This window comes from Amphiura filiformis, chromosome 5 (assembly GCF_039555335.1).
Source record: "Amphiura filiformis chromosome 5, Afil_fr2py, whole genome shotgun sequence".
Taxonomy (NCBI): Eukaryota; Metazoa; Echinodermata; class Ophiuroidea; order Amphilepidida; family Amphiuridae; genus Amphiura; species Amphiura filiformis.
In genome coordinates, this window is record NC_092632.1 from 68,604,611 (window position 1) to 68,624,363 (window position 19,753).

The following is a 19,753-nucleotide window of genomic DNA, read 5'->3' on the forward strand; positions in this document are numbered from 1 at the left end:
AACTAGCATGACTAGTAGTACAGAACATAGAGAACTCGAATATCAAACCTAAATCGAACCAGGTTTTCTTTACAATACCAAAAATTGTACAAATTTAGATCGTTTTCAGAGCATCAATCATGTCAATATTTTGTTTTGGCAATGACGTGCATAGGTCATTGACCTTGTATTAGCAGCCCGTCGTACATCGGAACGATGGCGCACTTTTTGAAAAATTTTCAGCAGAACAGACCTGCAGCAGAACCACCAGGCTTTCAGAAAAGTTTTAAGACATCAGCAGGTGGTGGGCCGGCTTGGGGTGGTGGGCCGGCTTGGGGTGGTGGGCCGGCTTGGGGTGGGGGTGGGCGACATGATAAACAGGGGCGGCACAAATGCTCAGTCGTTTATTATATTTTACACAATAAAAGAGAACCTGATGGTTTAATTAGGCCTACTGATGCCAGGGGGGGGGCACTTCAATATGAAATGGATATAGGTGTAGGGCTGGTACTTTCACACTAAGGGGCATTCAGTGAGAGCAAAATGTAAAAAATATGGGGTCATTGGGTGAGAGCATGATTTTTGGCATTCGGTGAGAGCAAAAATGTAAAAAATATGGGGTCATTGGGTGAGAACATCGAATTTCTAGTTCTAAATGGCTTCAAATTTCATTGTTTTTTCAAAATAAGTAACAAAATCAGTGAAAAATGAAAGTTGCTGTTCAAATTGAACCGTAAGGGTCTTTGGATGACAGATCAAATGGAAAAACAGGGGTCTTGGTGACGGAGCATGTGTTAGTAAAAAAATGGGGTCTTTGGGTGACAGCGATGCTGAAAAGGGAGTCTTAACAGCCCTACATAGGCCTCACGATCACCTCCAAAGTTGGAGTGCCCCCCCCCCCCCCGCGGGGACTGTACCGATGTAAAAAACCTGAAGTTTCTCGATCAAAAACGTTGGTTGATTTGTGAATGATTTGCGAGTGATTTGCCCCATGACGCCCAATGGTGTATTAGTATTTAGTACCATGTGAAATTTATTACCATGTCTAAATTTTACTGCTTCAGGCTTATGAAGCAGTAAAATTAGTGTCATATGTGGTTTTAATCCTATTCGCAGTGGCGTAGCTAGCTACTCGGTGCCCGGCAGGCCTAGCCTGGTGCCCAGTGCCCAAATTAACTTGCGGACGGAGCGAACAAAAATTTGCACAAATACCAGGCCTGACAAATACGGTACCACTAATTAAAAAAAGCCATATAATGAAGTTGAATTTTGGTCGTAATTTGATCTTTCAAATGACTATTTCTTCTGAAATGTATCATGAAGTGCGCATTTTTTTTGTAGGCCTATCTCGCTTCTGTGGTCATTCCCGGCAAATTACCTGGGCAAATTACATGAATATGCAACAAATGATCTATGGCGATTTTTATCCTGTCTGACTCTGAATCCGCTCAAAATGAACTGACATATTTTGTCTTGCTTCAGTGGTCGTTCTCATGAACCTGCAACAACCTATGGAGATTTGACCCCAGATGGTCCCAATATGTCTTTTTGTCTTTGGTGGTCGATCATGCCAAATTTTATAAACATGCAACAATTTATGGCAATCTGACCTCGGATGATCCCAAAATGACCTTAACAATTTTATTTTCTTGCTTCTGTGGTCATTCCTACCAAATTTCATGAACATGCAACAATCTACAGCAATCTGACCCTGGATAACCCCAACATGACCTTGACATTTTTGTCTTGCTTCGGTGCCAATCCTTCATACCAAATTTCATCAACATGCACCAATCCATGGGGATTTGACCTTGGATGACTACAAAATGACCTTGACATTTGTTTAGTCTTGCTTCAGTGGTCGTTCTCACCACATTCCATGAACCTGCAACAATCTAAAGTGATTTGACCCCAGATGACCTTGACATTTTAGGTATTTCAGTTGTCATTCATACCAAATTTCTTGAACATGAACTCTATGGTGATTTGACCCCAAAATGACTTGACATTTTTTTCTTTTTGATGGTCGCCCCCAATTTCATAACTTGTGACAATCTATGGTGATTGACCCATCAGGATGACCCTAAAATGACCTTGACACTTCTTGTCTTGCTTCTGTGGTCATTTGAGAGTGACGATGACCGTGTTTGCGAAGCCCCAAACCTATTACCCGCTCCGCAAATACGGTCACCTCTCTACTGTTCCCACCAAATTTCATGCCCATGCAACATCTGGTGATTTGACCCTGAATGACCCCAAAATGACCTTGACATTTGTCTTGCTTCTGTGGTCATTCCCACCAAATTTAAACAATCTATGACAATTTGACCCCATATGACCCTGAATGACCCCAAAATGATCTTGACATTTTTGTCTCACTTCAGTGGTTGTTCCTACCAAGTTCATATTAACCTGCAACAATCTATAGTGATTTAACCCCATGACCCCGAATGACTCCAAAATGACCTTTACCCCCCCCCCCCCCCACCTGCCACAACACCCTAACCCACCCCAACTTACCTCATACCTGAACCCACTAACATTTACATGTACATTTGGGACTGTGCAATAATTATGACCCCTGGGAGAAGGGTAAAATTGAGGGGACCAAGAATTTTTGGCAAGCCAAGGGGGGGGGGGAAGCAATTTTTGGCACACATTTATGAGGCACCTTTTAAATAAAATGCTTGATAAAAAATAAGGCTCAGGAAAACAGTATGTAAAGTTTCCTACTCGTTGTGCTTGTATTATATATCTAGACCATTTGTAAATTGGGACCCAAAAATTTGCCATGTGCAAAGAGGGGTGGCAAAGATTTATTGGCAGGCCGAGGGGGGCGCAAGCAATTTTTGGCAGGCCGATGGGGGGGGGGGGGCAAGACAATTTGGTCTTTTCTCACAATATTTTTACAAGCTGCAAAAAAACTTTTTTGAATCAACTTCCCACTACCTAGTTAGTCTTTTACATTTTCTTCATACAGGTGCTGATGATGATGATATCAACAACATTGGTACGGTGGTCCTCACTGATTTCTCGAAAGCGTTCGACATGGTTGACCACACTCTCATGATTCAGAAGTTTATTCATTTGGGAGTCAGGGGGGCCATCGTACCATGGTTGTGTGATTTCATCAATGAGCGTGTGCAATGTGTTAAATATAATCAGTCATTCTCAGATTTTAAAGTACTGAAAGGGGGCCTTCCACAAGGAACAAAAGTTGGTCCTCTGGGATTTCAAGCCATAATTAATGATGCTGCCACTGATCTTGCTCCAAATTTTAAGTGTTGGAAATATGTCGATGACCTGACTGACACTTGCTGAAAATCGCACTCATTCCACGTCTGGCAAGCTCCAAGAGGTTTTAGATGATTTTTCGCAATGGACCAGTGAGAATAAACTGTGTTTGAATCCCAGCAAGTGTCAGGCCCTCCAGATGTGTTTTAAAAGAGATGTGCCCCTTCCATCTGCCTTGGAGATAAATAACACCCCTCTTGATTATGATAATGATGCAAAAATCCTTGGCATATGGATTCAAAACAATCTTAAATGGGACAAAAACATCTTTGAAATTACTAAAAAAGTCAACCGCAGGCTGTACATGCTGTGCATGTTTCAACCATCAGGAGCTTATTACGGTATACAGAGGGTACATCAGACCTCTTTTAGAGTATTGTGACATAGCATGGCACTCATCTTTAACTGCTGGCCACTTGAACAGCTGCAGAGAAGAGCTGCAGAGAAGAGCTTGCAGGATAGTCCTGGGCAGGAATTTCACGTCTTATTCTGAAGCACTGAGTGATTGTGATCTGGACTCTCTCTGTGACAGGAGGGTGGATCATTGTCTGAGGTTTGCCGAAGGGCTCTCCAATAATTCCAGAACAAATGATTTACTTCCCCCTGTCAGGGGCAGAGTCCATGGTCGCAACCTACGCAATGCTGACAAATTGTCCCAGCTTTTTGCCAGAACTTTGTGCTCTTCCAGGGTAGCCCTATCCCATTTTTTATTAGTTTATTGAATAATTAGCGGTTTTTCATATTACCTGCCCAGGACTGTCCTGCTAACTTAATTCATTCAGCCCCCATCATTGTTTTAGATGCCATTGTGTTGACTTTTATGAAATTTTACCCCCAGATGGCAACCCACTGTATATAAACATTATGTAGCCAGAGGTTTCCAGTGGTATAAAAATCTCAACTTTTTTTGAGAAAAGTGGGGGGATGAGGCTGTGGATCACGAAATGCCCTTTTAATACCATTGACCCAGTATATCTGTGGACATAAATGTTCGCGATATTTATAAAATTGGGGTGTTTTTTGATGACGGTATCCTCAAAATTTAAACATACTATATTCATTCCAATAAGCACCCAGGGCGCTTAACAAAGTCATTTTGGGTGGGCGCTTATTTTTTATATGGGTTACTTTTATATTTTTTTTTTCCAAACAGGCGTTTTAATATTAGAGATGAATTAATGTATGTTATAAAAGGGTCCTGAGACATTCTAGTAGCTTTTCTGATGTAGAAAATGTATTGGAAATTTACACAGGACTTCTAAACCCCAGCTATTTCACTGTATCGACGTCTATCCGTCACTTCAACATTAATGGTACCCTTTAGCAAATTGAAAATACCCAGGGTCATGGGCACTTATTGGAACGAATACAGTACATGAAAGGCATATTATCCATTTGAATGTATATACATGTAACTGTTCTTTTATTTGTTTCCATCTAGGCCTATTAAAAGGAGAACAGAGTTTCCTCCTTAGACAAAAATATTAATACAAAATTGTTTTATTGTGTTCTTGAAGTGTTAAAAATGGGGTTCTTTATAGTAAAAGTGTACTTGAACCCACAAAAAGGGTGTATTTTTATGGCTAATTTGTCCCTGTTTTCGTGCAAAAGAGGGTACAAAAATGTTGTAAATGTCCTTGAAAGCGTGCAAAATAGCGGGTCATTTTTGACTTCAGGAACGATCATGGGTTACACCTTTGAATGGTAAGTGAAGCTAAGTGACAACACTGGGTATGCATCACTCATTATTTATATAGCATTAAGTAAGGAGCCTATATACAGCCCTGTTGCCTTGGGTGGGCAAGATCCAAGATTATACAAAAAGTTCCTCAAAAGTGCTTCCAGAGCAGTGTTCGAAATATGCCTCAAAAAGTTGCAAGCCAGCGGGCCCTTTAACTCTGAAAAGTTACTGGCCCAGGTGAAAAGTTACCGGCCAAAACTTTTTAGAGCTTTGAAACAGGAAATTATAAGCTGGAACACATATCAACATATTTTCGTCAAGTTACAACAAGTTCAATACCCAACAAACACAAAACATTTTTAAAACGTTTTAAACAGGTTATATTTTGGGTTTTAGTAAAAACGTTTTAATAACATTAAATATCGGGTCATATAAAGTTCATGAAAACGTTCGTATGAAAACACACTACAAACAGGGCTGTTAACTTTTTGGAATTGTTGGCGTGAGACAGAGGCGTGCACGGATTTGCCGACTCAATGTTCATTTTGTACCATGATTATTTGAGCCACAGTGCTAGAAAATGTGAAAAGCAGGGGGGGGGGGGGTAAGAGCAACAAATTATTCATGACGATGCGTGAGATTTTACTCATTTTCCAGCTTTTTGCGTGAGATTTACTATAGGCGTGAGATTATACTACCTTGGCGTGAGACCGTGAGAAAGTGACCCAATGCGTGAGACTCACGGCCAATGCGTGAGAGTTGACAGCCCTGCTACAAATATATTTTTAAAATGTTATTAAAATGTTATTGAAATATTTTCTGCAAACAAATGTTTATGAATGTTATGAAAATGTTTTATACCCTTTATATAACCCGACATTTAAACATTTTCTGGCAACCTATTCTAACCTTTTGCGAATGATGTCGAAAACGTTTTGTGTTTGCTTGGTAGTGAATGTTTTAAACCAAGGAATTATTTGTCATACTTATTTAAATTGTATAATTATAATTCTGAATAGGTACTTTAGGGACGTGTAGGTTACTACGGGTAGTTTTACCCCAGTTCCCGGGAATTTGTCCCAGCTGTATAAGTTTGGGAGTCTGAACTAAAGTGGCAACTGCAATAAATTCTTAAACATGGGTCCCGATTTGAGAAAAAAAATCCCTAAATATGCAGGGTCCTGATTTGAGAAAATTTTGTCGAAGACTGTTTAATCAGTCGTTTTTGAGGTAAAAAAATCAAACATGGGTCCAGATTTGAGAAATATAATATGGTTAAAATGCTCGAATCAGCCATTTTTTAGGTTAAAAAATCCCTAAATACGGCCACGGGTAGAAGTTTCAGAGTTCCAGCGGCACACGCTGTCAAAATGAAATTCGAGTACGCCCCCTCCACCGTAAACTTCTTACATAGGCCCTAATTAAATTATGATCCATATTTTACTGATGTCAGAGACTGTTTATAGAGTCCGACTCAGGCTGTTCAAAACGGGCATCTCGTTACTATGACGAAATACGTTGGTACTAAAATGCACAGAATAAAACTTAGGCTGGTCGAAGCGGTGGTTGAACCGTTGAAATGTTTCTGGCAAGATCGGGACTGAATTTTTTCGGATTGAAACTATTAAATTGATTTTATACCGTGCTTCGTAAGTGATTTAATAAATAATGACAGATAGACGATGCATTCATTATTCACGAATCGTGTTTAAAAACTAAAACTTTGAGCTTTAAAAAGTTACCGGCTAGCCTGGCCGGCAACTAGACCCTAGTCAGGAAAGTTACCGCCCGACCAAAAAAGTTACAGGCCAATGGCCGGCTGACCGGCCCTATTTCGAACGCTGTTCCAGAGCACAAAGCATAAGCAAAACAACCTTGGTACATCATATGATAAGGAAGAGATGATTTCTATTCAATTATTTTCAAGTTTGGTTTCTCTTAAATTAGGCCAAAAAAAATTGTTTGGTTCCGAGACAAAAATTTGGAGGGTCGGTAGGTCGATCCTTTTTTTTTCATGGACTCTTTCTCGATTTTTCCTCCATTTTGAACAGCCTAGTATTGACAAATGCTTGATCATTTAATGGTAAAAAATTGTGTGTTTTTGGACTGGATTTAAATGGAAATACTTCTTGTTTTCAATCAAATATGGATTTAATAAATAAAATGAGTGAATAACAAACATAAAAGTCCTTGATTCTGTCCAAATTTAAGGTTTCTTCTAAAAAGCGATTGAAGAAAAAAACCCAGACTCAAGATTTTCAATTTTTTGGGTCGGTTGGTTGAGGGCAACCAAACATTTTTTTAGCCTTATTCCGATAAAAAAGGAGTATTATTGACATGTTTAAATCTGATTTAAAAACTGTTCTTTCAAATATAAGATGGCACTCATTTTAGATGGGGAGTTTGCTCCTGGGATGGGCAAAATTAATGCCTTTGACAGATGCTATATAATAAATTGTATGAGTTGAGAAGCTAATTGACCTTTTTAGTAGACCAGATTTGTAGAACAAGGCCATATCAGCACATATTTGAACTCTTTGAACCCCCAATGGGCTGTTGAAGTCTGGTAAATGTTTTAAAGGTCAAATTAGGACAAGTAATTTTATTCAAATGACGGGCAACCCTCAATTTCTAGCTAAGACCCTGGTTTCAAGCCACTTATTTGCCATCAGCTACCTGAATCTAAGAGTTCTAAACATTGTTGTTCCAGGATTCCTTTAAAGACTTCATAGTGATGATTAAGACCAGCCTGTGTGTGTATTTGATATGTGGTTCCTAGTGCACCATCAGGATGACTAGCTCCATAGTATACCCTGTGTATCCTGGAATGCACTAATGCCATAGCACACCTGTACAGGAAAAAACACAAATTTGCAAAAACAAAAAGCATGTTACTTTCCTTTCAGTTCCACTGTACATCATCATCAGTCGACTACAAGTTTTCTCCAACTATTGCGATCTTGGGCAAGCGAAACAATTTTGTTTGGCTGCAGCATCCCTTCAGTATCTTCCAGGAGGTGCTGGACATACTGTAAGTACAGTGTGTGCGGCCGTCCCGGTTTCCTCTTCCAAAGTGGTGGAATATAAAGGGCATATTTTGAAGCACTTTTTTCCACTGTACAACTATGAAACTATTGCATTACTCAAGTGCATTTGTGGTCAAGCCCCCCAGTAAAATCTCAGTGCAACATTTATGTCACAAAAATTGTCAGGATATTTTATTGGGGGGGGTACTGACAGAGTGAGAAGAATGTGCATTCAGACAAACTTGAGAAGAAGAATAATGTGTTCAGACAAACTTGAGAAACTTACTGTTTTCATGACGGGCAAGATTTGTTTTTTATTTTTAGTTCCAAAATGGGGAACCCGGGAAACCACATTCACTACTGATTTGTTGACTCTGAGCTTATATTATAACCTTTGTTAACTATAAATCATGAAATACATTTTTGCCCAAAATTTTATGATAAAAATTCACATCTACATTATATGTTGCTTTCATTTGAAATTGAACTTCATAGAAGAAAAAACAAATGCAGCTTTTATTGTGATATAATGGGCAATTCCAGTTGAAATCCATACACCCCTGTGGAAAACATGACCTCAATCTCCCACACACAATGGATGTATATTTCAAATGAGGTCACCCATTCAGGTAACTCCATTTGAAAATCACACTCCCTGTGTGGAAGATTAAGGTCATGTCTTCCATAGGGGGAGTGTCGATTTCAACTGGAATAGCACAATATGTCACACACCTTGATAACATTACATACTTACATAACACAGGGTTCTTGTGTCACATACAGCTCATATCCAGTGCATAAATATGGACCTGTTTTTGTACCATCTCCCTCACTTTGTGGTATTCCCTTTGCGCAAGAATCCTTGCTTTGATGTTTTTGCTTGTTTACAAGTGTTTCAGAGCTTGTAGTCATTATAGCATCCTTATCATCATATGTTTGGGATGTATTTGGTGTCTTTTCATGTTCTAATACATTTGAAGTTCTATCCTGTTGCACACAATCCTTATCATACGTATGCATCTTGCCAGTTCTGCGTGTGCTACTTTTACATTTCAATAAAGTTGTACTTAATGTGTCTTTCCAATAAAAGTTGCTGTGACCTGAAAGAATCAATAAATATCAATTACTCTTCGCTTCACAAAAATTGTCATAAATTACTTTTGAAAAATATAATATTGCAGCAAAAATGAAATATTGCAAAGGTGACAAAAACATTTACATATACTACCGTAACCACTCGGGTATAAGCCCACCCCCCTAGATGGGCAATTTCACTTCAAAAATGGGGGTGGGCTTATAACCGAGGAGGGGCTAGTAGTTCAATTTAAAAATAAGAAAATCTTCCCCATTTGTATATGCCCAATGTATCAGTAATTTCTATCATCTTTTTAAATATTTTTAAAATTTTAAAGGGGCATTTCGTGATCCACAGCCTCATCCATTAATTCGTTTTGCAAAGATATCATGAAATTTGAATGGTGCACCAGAACGAAATTACAACGCATTGTCTATGGAGCAGTGTAATACACATAATCATGCATAACTCGCGAACGCAAAATCGGAATCAACTGAAATTTTGGGAATAGGTTTTTTTCGTGGATATCTAATGAAAAATGACATAAATAGAGGATGCTAGGATCACGAAATACTCCTTTAAGTATGGAATGTTAATTTTTAACTGATATTTTTTAAATATTTGTTCTTAAGGGGGTACTACACCCCTGTGGTAAATTTGTGACTATTTTTGTATTTTTCTCAAAAAATAATAAAACACTGGTAACAAACGTTATGTATATTATTGGGGCAAGGAATCCAATTACTACACTGAAATTTCAGTGATTCAAGACAAGCGGTTCGTTATTTATGATAAGAAATGAGGTACATCGTATCGGTACCTTATTTCTTATCATAAATAACGAACCGCTTGTCTTGGGTCACTGAAATTCCAGTGTAGTAATTGGATTCCTTGCCCCAATAATATACATAAATTTTGTTACCACTGTGTTATTAGTTTTTGAGAAATATGCAAAAATAGACACAAATTTATCGAGGGGTGTAGTACCCCCTTAAATGTGAAAGAAAAGCATTGACGATTTAAAAACTTAGCCAAAATGACTACTGGGCTTATACCCGAGTGCACCCTTGTTTCCCGAATGGTTCGAGAAATAGGGGGTGGGCTTATAGCCGAAGGTGGACTTATACCTGAGTGGTTACGGTAATTAAATCCTTTCTCTCTTCTTACCCATCCGTGAAATGTCCTATTTAGGTAAGCACCGGTAGAATTTGTGATGCACAAAAAACATTAAAATTCAAGAATTTTGGGTATAATCGCAAATTTCAAGTTAAGCTGCGAATTTTAAGATTTTTCCAAATTATCCATTTTTAAAGTATTCATTTTTGCCAGGGGAAATATTTCTGAGACAAAAAAGGAGAAAAAATATTTAAACAAATTTTAAGCTGCAATTTTGAATTTTTTGGGGAAATGCACACATTTTGGGAATATTATAGATTGCAAATTTTTCAAAACTGCCGCGCGAAATTTACTCTAAAAAAGTGTGCATTTTCCCGTTGCTTATATTTAGGGCTAGATGGACAATGATCATTTCTATGCTTAACTTTGATGGGATTGAATTGAAATGTACATTGGAAAAAAAACCAAAAAAACATTTCATCAGATTGATAGTTATCATAGACTGCATCTCCATCTATATACCATCAAGGGAAGGTTATCATTCAAACCTGGATAGGAGTAACATACAGATAGGTGATAGTTTATTTAGTGTGTCTGGCCCTATTTTCAGGAACACCACTCCCATAAGATCTTCTCCCACAGTTGAAACATTAATACAGTCTTGAAACATACAGTAACAATTTGCCTTGGCTAGGGATGTCATCGACAAGGCCTTTGTTGACAAAGCACATTTTCCCGTCAGTCAACAATACTAGTCAAATTGTCGACAAGCAAGAAGGAACAAAAATGTTTACCAGGCATGTAGTAATACGCTTGAGCATGGCAGCATCACACAATGATTGCGATGGCTAAGCTGCAAAAGTTTAATAAGAGAACAAAAATGGAATACTGCACCATCTCCCCGACCATCTTTTCCAAACTGCTCTTATTCGAGAGCGCATTTTATGTTAATGAGCAAGCATAGCGCATATTCAATGGTAATCCCTACTTTTTCGGAGTTTTTTTCATACTTTATTTTTACTTTTGTGACGATCACATTGTTTTGGCAGTCGGGACCATTGGTCAATTTGGTTGATCTGATTAGTTGTATTTGTCGACAACGTGTCGATGTCGGGATTGACTTTTTCCCCAACATGTCGCCAAGCAAAAAGCTTGCCGACGACAGCCCTAGTCTTGGTTCCCTTGACATAACTTAATTTTAGGCATAAAATCTGGAAAAAAGTGTTGTTTTTTCTTTCAACATTTTTGACATCCTGAAAAGTTTATTTACAGTTTCTACACACTTCTAAACTGTTTTAAAACATGAATGAAGTGGTATACGGAAGAGAAATATCCCAATTCACAACTATTTGGGCTATTTATTAAGCTAATTAAAGGCAACAGTTATGTTTTGGCAATGACCTTTAAAAAATTTTTTTTTTTTTAAATCCCGACCGACCGACCCAATTCTGAAAAAAGTTGTGGAGGACAAGCAAACAATCTTTTTTTTTGGCCTTACCTTTGACATCCCACGCTCCACCACCTTGACTACAAGCAACTAAATCAACAGCAACCATGACGGCATGTTGTAGTGGGTTATCACCATGGTTACGCAAATCATGGCATGATGCAATCACTTCATTGTTGACTGGATTGACAACTACTGCTCCAATGGGTGGCTGTGATAAGATGTCAACAAAATATATTGAAGAATGAAAATCACTTGCTTGAATGGATATGGGCATTCTGATACTAAGGTTGGGTGTTTTATTTCATGCATGGCCTCTTTGCTGCCAAACTACATCTACTTTCTCTGACTTGCTTTTAACCTCCTCCTCCTTGATGCTGACAGTTGAATACCTAATTTAGTCCTTCCCTTTGCTTGCAAGTACATGTACATATAATTGTATTTGAAAAATACATTTTGGAACATACTGATAATGCTTACCAAATGCCCCACCTTTTCCTATAGTGACCTCAATGGCTGATTTCATATGTTGTGTGTGTGTGTGTGAGAGAGGGGTGTCAAGTCTCAAGTTCAACTGCATTTTGCAGCATACATATAATGCTTACCACTCTCCAGTGATGCGGCCAGGACTTTTTCAGAGGTGGGAAGGGTGAACAAATGGAGCAAGGTAACTTTCAGGGGAAAATAGTAATACATAGGCTAAAAAAGTACAAAAAGGGGTTAAAAATCTAAATATCAGGGCAGCTAGCATCCCACTGGGGGATAAGATGGGACAAGACTTCTCACAGAAGGGGAAACTGCCCCCCCCTGGCTATGTGACTGTCATTTCCTTATCTTTTGCTCCTCTGCTCAATTACTGATTCCATTATGTTGTATGTGTGGGGGTGTCAAATTCAACTGCCTATTGCTGCACACAGGTAATGCTTAATAAATCCTTTGCAACGTTTGCCATCTAATGGCTGATTCCATGTTGTGTGTGCATGGGGGCCAACTGTATTTTGCAGTACACAGGAATGCTTACCATTCCCCTCTCTTTTGCTACTCTAGCAAGCTCAATGGCTGATTCCATATGTTTTCCAATCACTTCTAAATCTTTGTTCGAGAATAATTCGCCACTGATCGCTTTTGCAATTCTGAAAAGAAAATATAGGATACGCATATAGGAAAATATTATAATCTATTTTGCTGTATCAAACATGAATGTGTGGGGGTTCATGGGTGTGCTGGGTGTATGTGTATGTTTGCTGTAAATCACAGACATTCATATGAAAACACATACACCTCCAAAGGTGGATACATATGTGAGCCGTTCCGACAAAACCAGGAACAAGTCACATTTTTGACATTTCATGATTTGAATAAAATGTAAGCACGGGACAATAAGCTTCAAAATGATACCCAAATTATATACATAGCATCAATACTTTTCAAGATATGGATAATTTTGTAAATGATACCTTGATATTTTTGCAAAATTGCTAGTATGAGTATTGTGCTAATTAGTTTCCTGCCTTACACAGGATTGAAAAGGGATTATCATACATGTAGTTCAACTGTCAATTATTGATTAAATAAACTTCTTTTTAATAAGTACTTTCAAGGATTTGAAAGTCCACTCAGTCCCAAGGTCAAATACCATGAAATTAAGCATTCCAAAATTAGATTTTTTTTTATGGGAATGGCATCTTTAAAGGCCTATAACTCAAAAACATGTCTGGCGACTTGTTCCGGGTTTTGTTGGAGCTGGTCACATATGGAACCATATGGTCCTTGGTTCCAAACTTTATGCAATAGACTAAAAACCCCAATTATTTTGCATGGTGAAATTATTCTAACAATGTTCCTGATTGGTCCAATTGATAATGAAAACTTCTTTATGGCCAATCGGCAGGTAGTTCTCATTGGGTTAACTTACTTCTTATCCTCATGAAATGCAGTTGGCCAGAATGCTACTGCAGCCTCATACTGCTGCTTGGTAATGGGTGGTTGTTTGGTAACCTTGGTGATGAATGGCTGGCCTAATCCTTGGCTTTGTATGGATGGCATATTCTTGGTGAATTCTTCAAGACTGAGATTTTCAGAGAGTGATGGCGCATCATTTTGAAGACACAGTATGATTTCTAAGCTTCCTCCTATCAAACAAACATAAACATGTTTTAGATCACTGAGAAGATGATCCATACAATCATCCCCAAAATGTGGACACCTGTATGTGCATTTCTGACCAAATTAACCTCATTGGTCATTTTACCCCATAAGTGTCAATTTTTGCACGCTTTGCAAACATTTATTCCACTTTTGCACCATATTTCATCAGTTCATGTCAATATTTTTTGCCCAAAACTTATTCTGGCGCCAAAAGGTGCTGGATTAACTATACTTCAAGAAATTTTTCCAACCCAACCCCCAAATGTCGTAAAGAAATGTATATACCTCATATATAGATTCCTGTCATCTGATTGGTTAAAAGTGCAGTCATTGAATTAGCTATGCCCTCCTTTTTAAGAATTACGTAAAAACTGAACTATTCCTCGGGCAATAGTCTTTAAAAAGACTATTCCCCGGGAAATAGTCATTTTCACTTCATTGTTGTGCGTCCTGATCAAACTCTACACGCGCGATGGCGTGTTCACGTTACGCACACGGCACCGACGCGCTGCCTGCTAGTTGCAGTGACGCGATCGGTTCATAACAAAAAACTTTCTTGGTAAATTTTACCATTGCCTATGAACAATAATATATAGGCCTTTTAACCAATCAGATGACAAAAATCTATATTAATGAGGTATATAAAGCAAATATATTGACTGCTTTATTCGGGTCATGGTTAAAATTATAGGCCTGCGGTGATCTCAAAACCATAGCATGGTTTGAGATCACCTTGGGCCTATAATTTTAACCATGCCCCTCATAGCAGTCAATATTTGTATACTATGCCACAGACCACACCTGAAGTGTATAACCAATGGGGCATTGTTATACACATTTTTACTTCCCATATCAAAACCGCTGGAGTAATACAACTCAAAAATTGGACATATTGTTTTAATGGTATGCCATAATCCAGGGGCGTAGCAAGATCCTCAGGGGCCCATGGACAAAGAGCAGTGCGAGGCTCTTTTAACATCTCCTTTATCAGCCTTATTTACATTTTCACATTTGCTCAAGTCCCTGAACCCTTGGGCTCCTGTCCACCCGCTTGCTACGCCCCTGCCTCAATCTAAGATAGAAAACAGCTAGCATGAAAAATCAGACCACACTTCTTTAAACAAACTTTTGTTTTTCAAATACTACTTACCACTAGCCTGATTCTTTCGTACCCGTTTTATATGAGAAAGACCAAGGAGTGGAAAGGCTGCTCCTAACTCTCTGTGGAGAAGGAAATATTAGTGAAATTATTGTTTAGATTTACCCTGGAGATTTAGTGAAAGGTCTTTATTAAAGCACAGGCAAGGCACCAGTAGGATACCAGGAGTAGCTTTGGAGCCCAATGATCCTTGGGTTTTCTACAATCTGACAAAGTCTGTAATTTTCTCAATTTTAGGCAATCAATAGCCTCCACCCCCCCGGCACTCACATAAATGGTCTGTACGCATGCGTGACCAAAAAAAGGGGTGTTTTTTATGCAAGGCAAGTTACGCGTGTGACGCATTTTGGGTCGTTTCTGAAACTGAACAACTTGTTTAGGGTACCTTTTCAATTTTTTGGTAATTACGAGTCCAAAAAGGGTACATTTTTTTCATTTTTACTAGCCAAAAACTCATTAGGGGGTAAATTGTATATTATAAATTACCTTATTAAGGGGCTAAATTTGCTGGTAGAGTAAAATTTGGTCATGCATGCATACACTATCATACTTGAGTGACCCCCATGGGCTCCACCCATCCCTGATTTCCCACAAGCCTGCCAAAATAAAAAACAGAAGGGACTCTTTCTAATCTGCAGTGTATGCTGCCATTCTTCCACATAATTGAGCATGATATCATTTGGAGTGCTACTGCATGCACCCCTAGACAATTGATTGGTTCATGTGCAAAATGTTTGCATTTATCATGTAGTAATCTCAAAATAACTGATGCCTACACCTTCACTTAATCATATCACACAGTTTGGTTTAATGGTTTAACTTTGGAATAATATGTGTACATTAAAGTATGAGACTTGCCTTATAAGATGAGGTGTTTGTCGTTTATCTAAAATTGGTGCTGCCACAACTGAAACTACAAGGATGATACAAAAAATAACATAAATATTCAATGCAATCCTATAAAATATATATTTATATATATATATATAGCACATAAGGGACCATTCACAAACACTTGTTAGGGGGCTGGTGCAAAATGGGGGGTGCCTTTAAAAGTTTTGACCCTCCTAAGGGGGGGTTGAAAAATTGACCACAAATTTTCCTGCCAAAATTGGGTTTATATGCTTTTATATGGGGTTGACCCATAATTTTCATGTCAAAAAGAGGGAGGAGGGCTGAAATTTTTGAGATCTGGAAAGGGGGGCCTGCAAATTTTTTGTGATGAATTTTTTTTTGCATCAGGCCCCCCTTAACAAGTGTTTGTGAACTTTGTGAAGGGTCCCTAAGTCTGTAAAATGTTGATGTTTGAAATATTATATGAACTTGTTTTTGAAATGTTAATTATTCTTTTAAAAATACCGTAATTAATTTTCACAAGAAATTGGGCTGATAAATACTACATGTAAATGAATTTTGAAATACTAGTACATTTGCTGTAATTCATTTTCAAAATCAATCAATGTAACTGATAATTACTGTGTTCAAGGTCGTCATGAGCAAGATGGTACCTTTGATGAGAATCTGAGCTCTAGATCAAAGTTGATTTTCATATTCTACCATAAATAGTTTACTAGCACTCGCAATAATCAAAATTTATTTTTATTGCTCCATGAGATGAAACTGTAAACCTGGCATCTGTATCTATTAAAGAATATAAGATTGCAAGGAATTTATAAAAGTTTTATACATAAATATGTTGGGTGTTTGGATAGTGTATGTACATTGATTTGAGCAGTTATGATAGCACTTACCAAATTCTAGTGATGTTGCTGTATCAGAAAGCACTGGGACAGGGTGCCACCTTTCTTTTGCTTTTCCTACATTTATAAAAATACACATTTATACTATAAATGCACATTGATCTTGACTATAATTTGAAGAAGCCATGCAATCACGTTGCATGTTTATGTGTGATTGAATGGGATGCATACAGGCTGGGAAATAAGTGGGGGCCAGGGGCCATTTAGCCCCTGGTTCATTGAAAAAAGCCCCTGGTTCCGTGTAAAACCCTGTGAACCAGGGGCTATATTTTTACAAAGTAGCCCCTTGTCCGGCGCTTCTTATTTCCCAGCCTGATTGAGTGAAGTATCAAAATGTACACAACAAATTTTCCTGGAGGCATACTGCATAGCAATGAGGGGCTGTGCAATAATTATGAGCCCCCCGGGGGTAAAATTTCCGAACGGCCCGCCAAAAATCGCTTGCCCCCCCCTCTCGGCCTGCCTAAAATCGCTTGCCCCCCCCTCTCGGCCCGCCAAAAAAATCTTTGCCCCCCCTTTACACATGCCAAATGTTTGGGTTGCCAATTTCCAAACCTTAAATGGTCTAGATATATGTTGCGAGCGCAGCGAGCAGGAAAATTTGCATATTTAAGGGGGAATAATACCCTGATTTTCATCAGTACCCCTCTTCTTTTTTTTCTTGCAAATTTATAAAGTACATAAATATATTCATCACCTCATGTCCTAAACTTATAAAATATATCTACATACAAAGTGCTTTTAAACCCATTTTAGTAAATCATTTTAGCCCTATATATTTTTTGTTTACTGTATCCTAGTAACTCAAATGTGTGTTTCATAACAAACCATAATTTATTCCATTCAACATGTTCAAGTAGGGTACGGTACATGAATAGAATAAATTAAATCCTTTGTTATACTCTCTATAGAAAATCAAGTGGTGCATGCAAAATAACAGTTAATATTAACACTGAATAAATTAAATAAACACTTACACAATGGATGCATAGTCATTTATAGTCAATTTAATACTACATGTGTTGTTAGGAGAAGAAAAGGCTATTAGGTCACCGTATGTCAGGTTATAGGTCAATTGGTTCAGGTCAAATTTAAGCATCAATTTTGAATACACATGTGAGAGTCTGTGATATCATAATGAGGCATAATTTTGATATTCTGTCTTTAACTGGATATATATCGAGAAGTGCAAGGTGGATATACTAATATACCTTGGGATGTAAATGGTGAGTACAATTTAGAATGCCTAGTTGAGATGGATTTCACTAATAAATATAAAATAGTTACCAAATTCACAAAAGTTAAGCTTACGGAAAACTACCCAATATGGTGGTATAGGTGACAAGAAATACAATTTTTTTCAACATTGCTGTAATATGGTTGTGGTAACCTGTTACCTATGGCTTAATTAAGTTTCTGTGAAATAATTACGCAAGTTAAAAATACAAAATATAGCTCAACATTGAAAATAGAAGCATTTTAACCAGTTCCTTTTTTGATAGTTGTGGAGCACCAAGTTCATGAAGTCATAAAAGAAATCAGGAACCACTTATCCCCATTTTACATATCAACTTTATTTCCAATGTGTTAGCAACACATATATAAAAAAAAAAAAATTCTTGCCCACCCAATTTTACCCTCCCCCAGGACTCATAATTATTGCACAGCCCTGAGTGCATAGAAAGAAGTTAGCCTCAGAAGCAGATGATCATCTGCAGAGTTCTTTTTTAGGCATTGTATAATCTACCGTATTTCGTCAAATAGTCGCCCCCCCTCAAATAAACGCCCCCACCACTTTTTTCAACCAAGATGTTTCAAAAATTCCGATATTTCAATGCTATCTTGTGTAGTAAGCTTACCAAGTTGCTCACATGGTTGATAATAGCAGCAATAAATGGCGAAAATCTGCATCTGAAACCCGGAAGTGAACCAAAAGTCAGTGTCAAAAGTTCATAGTTTGTCATTTTAGCGTGATTTTAAGCTTATACCGGTACCTAATGATTTTAATGGGAATTGTCGTGCTAAAAATGACCTCTAATAAACGCCCCCCCCCCTTGGGAAAATGTAACGCCCCCGGGGGCGTTTATTTGACGAAATACTGTATCTGTCATTGCAATGTTTCTTTTATGCATTAACCATATGCTCGCGACGCTGGTGGAAGTTGTGGAAAAAAATACACGCTGGATGGAGTGGATGGTTAGCTGTACACTTAGGGCTCGGATAGCAACGTTTGCAGTAGTTTTTCTGGGACATGAGAGCACATCAGACATATTGAATTGTATTCTGAATACGAGGGATGTCCTTCTGATATCAAATAATTTTTATTTTTTTATATGTGTGATATAAGTTATAAAAAAAAATTGATATTTTGATATTTAAGTCATTACTTGAGAAACACTAGGCATATAAACTAGCAACAAATTTGTTCATAAATAATAATAATGCCCCCAGCATACTTTCTTGCCGCTTGCCGCTGCGGCAAGCGGCAAGGCATTTCAACCAATGACAAGCCTTGATTGTGCCCGTTTGTCTGTAATGCGCCTGCGCCACGCCGCTCAGCGGCAAGCGGCAGGGTAGTATGAAACCAGCTTAAATCTGGTATGTACTTACTGCAGCCATGGCAGCTGGGAGGAAAAACTGATGATCATAAAAAAATTGAAGATAAACATTTTTTCCCCAAAAGACCTAAAATTTTCAGGTCTTTATTAAATCCAAAGTACATCATGTATGCAAAACAATTCCCATTCAAACTTGTGGGAAACTGAAAGTGCATAATCACAGACTAACAAGTAACATGCTTTTCTTAGTTTCTGTCTTTTGTGGCCCATCGCCAATAGCTGCAATGGTTATAAATTAATATATTTATACATTCATTATGTCAAAATCGCAAATCTTACCAGCGGTTTCTTCTAATTTTGGTCTTTTTGCATCAACTTTTTCATCACTTGCTTCCATGATTCTTGTTGTTTTTGAACCTACTAAACACAGCCTGTAACCCCACACACCTTCCAAAGGTCAAGGACAGTCACAGGGTAGCTGATAAAGTTTAGATCGAATGCGCAGTGTTT

General features: G+C 38.0%; 1 protein-coding gene across 1 annotated transcript; it reads right to left on the minus strand.

Moving 5' to 3' along the window:
- Window positions 1–6,726: 6,726 nt before the first annotated feature.
- LOC140153613 (probable inactive tRNA-specific adenosine deaminase-like protein 3) lies at window positions 6,727–19,727 on the minus strand. The gene is made up of 9 exons (XM_072176403.1): window positions 19,583–19,727; window positions 16,677–16,742; window positions 15,784–15,838; window positions 14,917–14,987; window positions 13,534–13,750; window positions 12,640–12,751; window positions 11,670–11,829; window positions 8,735–9,080; window positions 6,727–7,803 (listed from the first exon to the last, which is right to left on the minus strand). Exons 1-9 carry the CDS (start codon window positions 19,638–19,640, stop codon window positions 7,623–7,625), a joined length of 1,266 nt encoding a protein of 421 aa, XP_072032504.1. The 5' UTR covers window positions 19,641–19,727; the 3' UTR covers window positions 6,727–7,622.
- Between the last annotated feature and the right edge of the window lie 26 nt (window positions 19,728–19,753).